At 46.1% G+C, this 9,503-nt stretch overlaps 1 protein-coding gene across 1 annotated transcript in view; it reads right to left on the minus strand.

The window, feature by feature from the left end:
* The window catches only part of LOC104270906 (keratinocyte proline-rich protein-like), a 1,057-nt gene extending 265 nt beyond the window's left edge, over nt 1-792 (minus strand). The window contains exons 1-2 of the mRNA XM_009865418.1: nt 409-792; nt 11-367 (exon numbers count right to left, since the gene is read on the minus strand). Coding sequence (XP_009863720.1) covers nt 11-367; nt 409-792 — 741 coding nt within the window. The remainder of the gene's footprint in view (nt 1-10; nt 368-408) is intronic.
* Nucleotides 793-9,503: the final 8,711 nt, after the last annotated feature.

The following is a 9,503-nucleotide window of genomic DNA, read 5'->3' on the forward strand; positions in this document are numbered from 1 at the left end:
GGCACGGAACAGGGATTGGCACGGGGGTCTCCTTGCACTGCTGCTTCTCTTGGGCACATGGTGTGGGGTCAGGGCAGGAAACAGGGATTGGCACAGGGGGCTCCTTGCACTCCTGCTTCTCCTGAGGACATGAAGCAGGCACGGGGATCTCCTTGCCCTCCTGCTTCTCCTGGGGACATTGTGCAGGTTCAGGGCATGAAACAGGGATTGGCACAGGGATCTCCTTGCACTGCTGTTTCTCTTGGGCACATGCTGCAGCCTCCGGGCAGGTAGCGAGGATTGGCACAGGAGTTTCCTTACACTGCTGCTCCTCTTGGGGACATGCGGCTGCCTCTGGGCAGGTGACAGGAACAGGCACAGGAGTTTCCTTGAAAAAAATGGTTCAGAGGAGGAAACAGGGATTGGCACAGGCAGCTCTTTGCACGCTGACTGCTCTTCAGGGCATGGAACAGGCTCAGGGCACGATACAGGTGGGACAGTTGGTGGCACCTTGCATTGCTGCTGCTGCTGCTGTTCGTGGGCTGGGCACTTGGGGATTACGACCACGGGAGTTTCTCCCCTGCCTGGTTCCACCACCGGCGTTGGCAACAGCGTTGTCTTCTCTGGGCATACTGCCACTACTACTGGCACTGGTTCTGGGCAAGGTGTTGGGACTTGGACTTCAGGTTGCTGCTGTGGACATGGGGCTGGCTCAGTGCTTGGCACAGGCTCTTGGCTTTGCTGTGGAATTGTTTTGCTCAGGCCGGGTGGGAGGGTGATTTCCTGCTTGATCTGTGTTTGATTCAGAGACATCTTTGCAAGCAACAGGAGTATCTGAAAGAGACATTAGAGTGTTATTGTGTCTGCTAAATGAGCTGTGTTCAGATAAGGGTGAAACAATTGTGAGAAATGTGAATCAGCTGCAAGAGTAAAGTTCTCTTGGTTTGCCCTTGGGTTCCCAAGGCAGGTTGACTCAGAGAGGATTTGCTCTTTCTTTTTTGTGCTGCTTTTCAGCTCCTGCTCTGACTCTGTCTTACCTTGTTGTTCCTTTCTGTTCTGTGATATGGGACAGCCCTGTCAGGTCTAACCGAGGCAGAGCCACTCCTTTGAACTTGGAGCTGATTTACACTTCAGAGCTCTTCCTCCTGTTGCTTAGCTCTTCCCAACACGTTAACCTCCCTTTCGTTTCTGTCCTGGGGAATTAACGAGAGGAGCTGGCAAACAACAGTTCTGCGGGTTTAATAGCAGTTCCAGAAAGCCAAAAGAATAACAGAAAAATGAGGAATGCTGAGGACAAACATTTCAAAGGTTTGGTGTCTCAAAAAGTAGAAAAAACATAAATCTGGGCCCAAGGGGATATTTTATATTGACAAAACTTAAATACTTCCTTGGATTTTACCCCTTTTGGAATGGTTTCCAAGTTTCAATTGGAATTAGAAACCTGAGGAGCTAAGGCGTCGAGGTGGACCTCGCCAGTAAGTTTTCTGTAGTATTAAGAGATTTTACAGTAACAATAGGCCAGCTCCTCCTCTTGCTTTTGTTTGACTGTGACTTCATCGATGACTGAGGTTACCTGTCGCCAAGTCCTGTCAACTGTCACGGAAAGAATTAGCAATGGTGATTTGTCCCTGCGTTTCTGGATTATCACGGCCGCTAATAACACGTGTAACTTGCATGAATCAGAATAACGAGGAGGGATTTCTTTTCCCAAGGACAGTAAGGTGCAACAGGCCAACTGGCTTTTCCTATAAACTTATGGAACTGTCTCTCTTCTGTGGGCAGCTGAAGGCAGGTGCCAGGCTTAGCTGGACTGGTAAAACGTGAATTGCTGTTTTTCTAAAGGCGCAAATAAAAAGTTAGACTTGCAGAAGCGTTGGTTGGAAGGGACATTTTTAAGTTCCTTCAATACAGGACTAGGACCAACACGAATGGTGCGAGAACCCGCAAGTTCGTTCTCCCTGCCCCATGTTGCCTGCTCCTCTCAGCACATCTTCAAAGCAAGTTCATTCCCTTCCTCTACATTCTCCTAGATCCTCCAGATCAATATCGCTTGTCTCTTGCTATTTTCTTTATAAAGACCTGATAAGGTCTTAAGCCAAATTAATATATTGCTCTTGACATGGTTAGCATGAATGAGACAGCACACTCGGAATACTTCCACCTTTTTGCTCCCTACAGCCCCTCACACTTGCAAATTATCTTTTACAAGATAGTTCTTCAATGAAATTGGTGTTTTAAAAATATTCTGCTTATAAATAAATAGCAGAAGCACAGAAAATAGATATGGAAGGAGCTCTAGGAGGCCATTTAGACCTTCTCCTTCCCTGAAGGCAGGATCAGTTATACTTAAACCAAGGTAATTTTATCTAATCTCTTCTTCAGAAAGGGTCTAATTTAGCACTTAACTATCCTCACGTTTACACTCAATCTAAATTTGCCTTGCAGAGTCATTCCAAGACTGTTCATCCTACCCCAGTGCCCACGATTTCTCTTCTTTGCAGGAATCTTCTGCATATTCAAAGCTATCAGAAGAGCCTGCCTACAATAAACCAAGCAGTAAAATTACAGGCATCACAAAAAAGCATCGGTGTTCTCTGACTTACCCAACCAGTCAACACGGAGAAGCACGAAGTCAAGTGGATGGTGGAGCACAGGAGATTTGAGAACTTTTATACGGTTTCAAAGCCCTGCCTTCTGGGAATGAGTCCTCCTAGGTAATGAGCTCATTCTTTCACAACTCCTGTTGTGCATTTCCTCCACAGACTTGTTTTACACGTAGGCATTGTGAAGAGAGGCTTTTGGGGCAGAATGCCTTTTATTCCCCTTTCTGACTAAGCTGATTTAACAAAAAGCTTTCTGTGCCTATAAAGGTCATACCCTCAGGTTAATGCATTGGGTGCAGACCCCATTGATATCAGGGGTCTTGGTGTGATGTTACCCAGCTTGGTTCCACTTCAACCCATGCGTGAGTCAGTCCATGTCAGCCCCTTCTTAGGATGTATTTGTAGTTTAAGAGACGAGGGCTATTCTATACTTCTCTCACCTGCTTTTCACCAACAAATTCTCTAAAGTGACTTTCTCATGATTCTACAAACTCTTGATCAATGGGGTTTGTCTTTTTTTGCCCCCCATGAATATCTTCATAGATTCCATTCCTCTTTCAGTTCAGTGCAGATAATTTTGAATGCATTCTGTTTTCCAAAGTGCAGAAGATGCAGCTCCTACCTGTCTAAATGTGACAGAAGAGGGAACTGAGTTTGTCTCCACATATCATGTGAAAAGTAAAGGGATTTTGTAATGCTGTAAAAATGGAATTTGGACACTGGTCTTCTTTAGCTGCTGGAATGGCATTTGAAAATATATTTTAATCTACACGTGAGATAAAAAGAGCTTGCAGCGTATAAAGTTTATTCCCTAGGCATTATTCTGTGTAAAAGAAGTTGATTGAATGAAAATAGCTGGCTGATTATGGTCCTCAAAATCTGAGGGAGCTATCAGGGTAAAAGTCAAGCAGTCTTCATTTCTGATTGTAGGATTATTTTCAGCAGCGGCGACGGTGCAGCGTGCGCTGAGGTGAATTTCATCACCCCATTTGGTTGCCTTGGGTCTATCTTTGTGCTCTCTCTGCTCTCTTCCCCAGAGCTCTTATCAGAGCAGATGCAATCGTTGCAACAGGCTGAGCTGGTCCCCATCACCAGTTGGGATTCCTGGGCTGCAGATGTAAGAAGCTGTTTCCAGCTGTGGTGTAACTTCCTCCGTTAATAATCATTTGGCAACTGAAGACCAGAACACCTGTATTTTAGACCACGTCTTCTTCTCCTCTAAGCGTGACTTCATCCGTGCAACTTCCTTTCTTACCTCACGACAGGTGGGGCCCTTCCTTGGTGGCTCTGGAAGCTGCTTTGAGTCGCCAGCCCTATCTAGTGAGGGGATAAACCAAGCCCAAGATCCAGCCCTGACTCAGGCCTCACTGGCTGCTCTGCTGGTACGAATCACAGTCGTGGCTCCGCTGAGGGCAGGAACTAGGACACTTTCCAGCATCAAAGAACCTGCCTGGCTGCTTTCTAGGGAGCATCGTGCTTTGTGGTTATCAAAATAGCCCTTCTCCTGAGATATGCTCCTGGAGTATAGCCCTTCAAAGCAGGAAGATAGAAGGAATAAGCTCGGACTCATAAGAAAAAGTGGCTTTATCATCTCCATGGCTGGCCTGAAGAGGATAGAGCAGCTGGGTTCAAAAGGAGACAGTGCGTTTCATTAAGGCAAATGTTGCATTTGAATATTTGTGCAATATTCAGAGGTGAACTCGCATCTTCAGGTCATAACCTTTGTTGTGTCCGTCAGTTAGAGCACCTGAGAGAAAACAGGGCACGTAGCACCTGTGGAGCAGTGTCGAGACAAGGACTGTGACAGGCTGTAGAGCCATGGCCGTGTGTTGAGACATTGCTTTTGCTTGAGCAAGCAGTGAGGTTTCTGGAATATTTAGGTGTCAGATTTCCAGCCCCAACTTGCAGCATCGAGCGATTAACGAAAATCTCTTTCCATAGCTGGAAGGAAGGCGACCTGAACCCTGTCTGGAGATCAGAAGGTGGGGCCATCCTGCCCTTAAACACTGGTTTGGATCCAGGTCCGTAGAGGCTCAGGGAGGTCACTTCACCTCCGTGTCAGCAACCTCAGCAGAAAAATGATGGTAATTACCAGCAAAGAGGCTCTGAAGTCAGCCTGTGGAAAGGGAGTGAGTGTTTTTCCCATAGTAGAGGTGTAATTGCTTTCCCCTTCTACAGGAATTGCACAAAGACTATTTTTAGAGGCAAATGCCATATGCAGCGAAATCTGCCTTACTGAACCATTTGCGAAACTACGGGAGAAACGTGCGAGTGAGGTGGCTCTACGGCGAACGTGGAGCTAAGCACCTCCTCAGCTCTCACCTGATGGAACCTGTCTCAGATCCCAGGCGATACTGAAGTTGTACCACTAATTCCAGGCAACATAACACCACAAGTGAGAAGATTACTGGCCTGAGCCCATCTTTCCTAGACAGAAGTTGCTACTCCAGCTCCCACACAGCTTGGCTAGGTGCTGTGCTGCTGTCGGCCCATCAGCGGCCTTGCAAATGCTGATCAGGTAATCAAGTCCCCAAAAGTCTAAGATGCCCTGGGAAGTACGAAGTGGTTATGCTTGTAACTGTCACCTTCAGCTGGTTCACCTTTGAGATGAACATTGAATACATTCTCGAAGGGACTTGAAGGGTCTTGAATATCTCAAATATCTCAAAGGGTCCTGAAGCTGTATTGCTACAGTCTGAAAATAAAGGATTGGCTGCGGAGAAGCTCAGCTCAGGATGCAAAATGCTCGCTGCCATTCTCACCTCAAGTCCGCATGGATGCCCCTTGATTTTTCTCTGTCCAGTACTTTGAACCTTTGTGCGCCGAGAAAACGATCTGTGGAAACCATTGCACTCTGGATTTCATGACTTGGTGTGATTCAGAAGTTGCTGAACTGGATCTCCCAAGACATGGCTCGTCCTGATGGCTTAATTAGACACTGTTTCGTTAACACCCCATCTTGTTCTTTATTATTGTGTCTGTCATCATTTTAGGGTGGACATCCTGATTAACTCATCTCATGAGACAAAAGACATAATTACCTGTTACTGAATTTCCTAGTATCGGTTTGTCTGCCTGTGAGTTCAGCCACTAAAACGTCTTCTCGTGCTGGAGACTGGGTGTCAAGTCATGTTACAAAGACGAGAACCTGGTGTCCCCCTGGGATGGCAAAATGCTGTAGTATCCAAGCACTGCAGATGAAGTACCCGTGCTTCAATTTATTTTTTCTACCTGTTATGTCACGAGTCATTCTTCTTTGTCCTCACTGCAGTACAGCTTCCCAGGAGCCAGCAGGTTTCCTATTAAGCCTATATCAATGCATTAGTTTAACAGCTCTCAAGAGACGCACACGGTTGAATCACCGAGTTAAGCCTGTGACTCTGCATTCATAGTTATAAAACCTCTCCCATCAATTCACCAGCCTCCATCATAAAGCTTGCCCCATATTTTCATTCCAATTTTCTAATCCGGCAGCCTAGTTCAGAGTCTCCCTGCACTGCTGCTTGAAAATCTTCTCCTAATTCCTTGCCTAAATTTATTCCTAACTGCTTCTGCAGAATTACCGTGCTTCTCGAGTACGACAGATTGCCTCATTGAAAACCCATTGGGCACAACAGGAACACTTTCCAGTCAGTCATCACATCAAAGAACCTAATTCTCAATTGCTTCATTTCACTCCTTGAGCTCAGGAATGAACTTGTTGGAGTTCAGCCTTTCATCAGCCTTTTCGAGCCCGTACACCAGGGACGTGCAACTGGAAAGCAGAGCAGCCTGGGGTTCACCCTGGTTTTGTGCTCATTTCTGCAGCACTGCAGCTGCTGCTGGAGAGCACTGAGCTGAGGTACGGGGCCATGTTTTGGGCTTCCTCACCCTTTTGGAAGGAGACATAATACCAATTTGCTGGAGTATCGGTTACGTGGTGCTCAGACAGGTGCCTGGTGGAACAGGGAGCTTCTCAGGGCACCGCTTGCTTTCGGACTAGGGTTGCTTTACGCTTCTAAAGAAGGCAGAAAATCCTACAAATATCCCTAAGGTTCAGGCCCCACATTTTGAATTTCTGTGTGAATTTGCTACCTACCTTCTGCTGCTAAACCAGAAAATGCCTCAGAACGGGGAGTTTTCTCTCCTAAAGGTCAGGAAAAAACATCCATTTCTGTAAATTGGGCAGTTTTGGAGCTGTGAAAGTTTGCACATCATGTCCAGCACAGGACTTACTCTCTGGGAGTTAGATAAGGACTTTTGGGTCCTTATACAGCCTGGGGTAGACAAGGACCTCTCTGACTCTCAAGTCTGTTCTACTGTCTTTGCATTGATTCCTTGATTCACTGGTGGGTTGGGTAACTTTGGTTCTGATGAATCTACTACATATTGTTAACCAGACTTGCCATAATATGACTTTCTGTAGGATCAGAGTTTGGCGATGGCAACTTCAAGACTCTTCCATTTGCAAATGGATTTGACTGAGGTTAAAATTCAGGAGCTGCAGGCTCCAACTGTTTCTGCATCTGTGCAGATTAATGGAGATAATCTTGGTTACACCTGTGCCATTCTTGTGACTTTGGTGGCGTTACACGATTGCACAAGGTGATCACAGGAATGAGATCAAGCCCAGAGGACTCAGAGATTAAACAAACACGCCTTACATTACAATCCTAAAATTGCTCTATTAGCTGAATTTGTATGGAAAGAAGAAATTTTAAAAGCTGTACCCTGAGCATCTGTTTTAATAATGTGTTCTAGCTGATAGAACAAACTCTAAGGGGAGGAAGAGGAAGGGGTAAATCCCAGAGCAGAAGGGAAGATTTTGAGGAGCCTTACGTGTGACAAAACAGAATCTGACCCAACTTGGTGTCTTTAAGAGGTGTTGGGACTGCAAATCAATGTGAACATGGTTGAGTGCTAGAAAAGGGATCATCTGACAAGATCTGAGTAATGAAAGTGACACTGAGGAGATGAATACGCAGCAGGAAAGTCACTTGGGAGGGGTAATCAAGCTCAAGAGAGAGAGGGAAGTCTTGGATCTTCCCCTTTTCCTTGCTCTGAGTTAGTCATTAAAATCATAATGACCCTGAATTCTCACAATTTGCTTCATTCTAACACCTGTATGTGGCCACAGGTGAAGCTACTAGTGTTCCTAATAGAAAAGGGCTTCTGCTGCTGCTCCTTTTCTTTCTCTCTTGGTTTGCTGCTTTACAAGAAGTAAAAAAAATAATTAAATAATACAGTAGAGTCCAAACCTCAGTTCCCAGGTTTCTCTCCCATTGGAAGCCCGGTTAATGGGTATGGGTGCTGGGGAGAGAGAAAATTGTGTTGAAACTTCACAGCTCAGCTCCAGTGTTTTAAAAGTCGATGAAGCTATTATGATCATGCAGCCAGATTTTCTATAGAGACTAGCCTCCACTGAGCCTGGTAGCAACCAGGACAAAGAGGTGTGTGGGGCTACTAATTGCAGAACAGCAAGAGCTCATTAAGTAATAAAACACTTTTAAAATGAAGCAAGAAGGAGCCCAAGTGAGGAGCATTTAGTTCCAATGCATGATGGGCTGAGTATTTTGCCTTCAGTGCTGTTAAATCATTGAAACAGCAAGACTGAATTCACTGCTTGCTGGGCTAATAATATGTTAAGTTTTATCATCTATAGCCTGTACGCTGCTTTCTAATTACAAGTGTCTGATATAAAAAAAAAAAAAGTGCTATCTCTGCTTATTCTCTTGGGTTTCCTTTATTCTCCTCCTGCCCCTCCCTGTGTGCACCTTCCTGCCCTGCGGCGACTGACTGAGCACACTCACTCCCCTGTGAAGAACACGACCTGCAGCTCAGCTATGGATTTCTCTGTGTGTTCTCCATGGCCAGAAGCCCATGTGAGCAGCTGGAATGAGGTGCGTTGGCTTTTACCAGTGGTAGGAAGAGGAGGCTGTGGTTGGGCTGCAGGGAGCATTGGCAGCTCAGATTTAACTTCACACCTTGGTACAACGACGAGCATTCAGGCATTAGCGTCCTATGGCACAAAGATACTGGGCTGGGTCTAGTTCACGGGCTGCCTGTTTAAACTGGTTTCCTGGAGAGAGACAGAGGGCATGTGAAGGCAGTTTCCCAGCTACCAGGGGCTGGTTCTGCAAGGCTGTTGCAGGAGGTGGTTGCGTGTGTGAATGCTGCACCCTAGTGGTTTGTACAGATCAAAGGAAATGTCCGTGCCTTGCGAGTCTGGAGGACATGGTCATGCCTTGGTGTGGTTGGAAGACATGGCTAAGCCTTGGAGAGACTGGAAGAAATGTCCTTGCTTGGGTGAGGCTGAAGGAAATGGCAAGGTTGGAGGGAACATCCATGCTGTGGTGAGTCTGGAGGAAATGGCCATTCCTTGGCAAGAGTGGAGGAAACGGTCGTGCCTTGGTGAGACTGGAGGAAATCTCCTTGATGAGTCTGGAGAACATTATTGTGCCTTGAGGAGGCTGGAGGACATGGCCATGCCTTGGTGAGGTTGGCAGACATAGCTGTGTCCTGCTGAGGTTGGAGGACATGGCCATGCCTTGGCGAGGCAGGAAGAAATGATTCTGTCTTGGAGATGCTGGAGGAAATGGTCATCCCAGCCCCACGCAGGTGCTTCTCCAAGACAGATCCATTCTTTCAAGGGAAGATTGTCTTCCTTGACTTTGCTACTGTAGCCTAACACAGGTTGTGTCCTTCACTATGCCCTAGTTTTGAAGCTCAACACCTCCCCGTGGTAACTCCCTCCTGCTTCACAGCTCTTTGCCTCATTTATTGCTATTTTTTTTTTGTTACAGTTAATGGAGCAAGGCTAATTTTACATTGTGTGTGGTTTCAACCCAACAGCCCAGATCACACCTCTCCAATTTACCTTGTTTCTTCTATTTCTTTTTTTTTTTTTTTTGACTTTCTTGCTCTTCTTCCAGATTTCTTTTT

This window comes from Apaloderma vittatum, unplaced genomic scaffold (assembly GCF_000703405.1).
Source record: "Apaloderma vittatum isolate BGI_N311 unplaced genomic scaffold, ASM70340v1 scaffold17922, whole genome shotgun sequence".
Classification (NCBI taxonomy): domain Eukaryota; kingdom Metazoa; phylum Chordata; class Aves; order Trogoniformes; family Trogonidae; genus Apaloderma; species Apaloderma vittatum.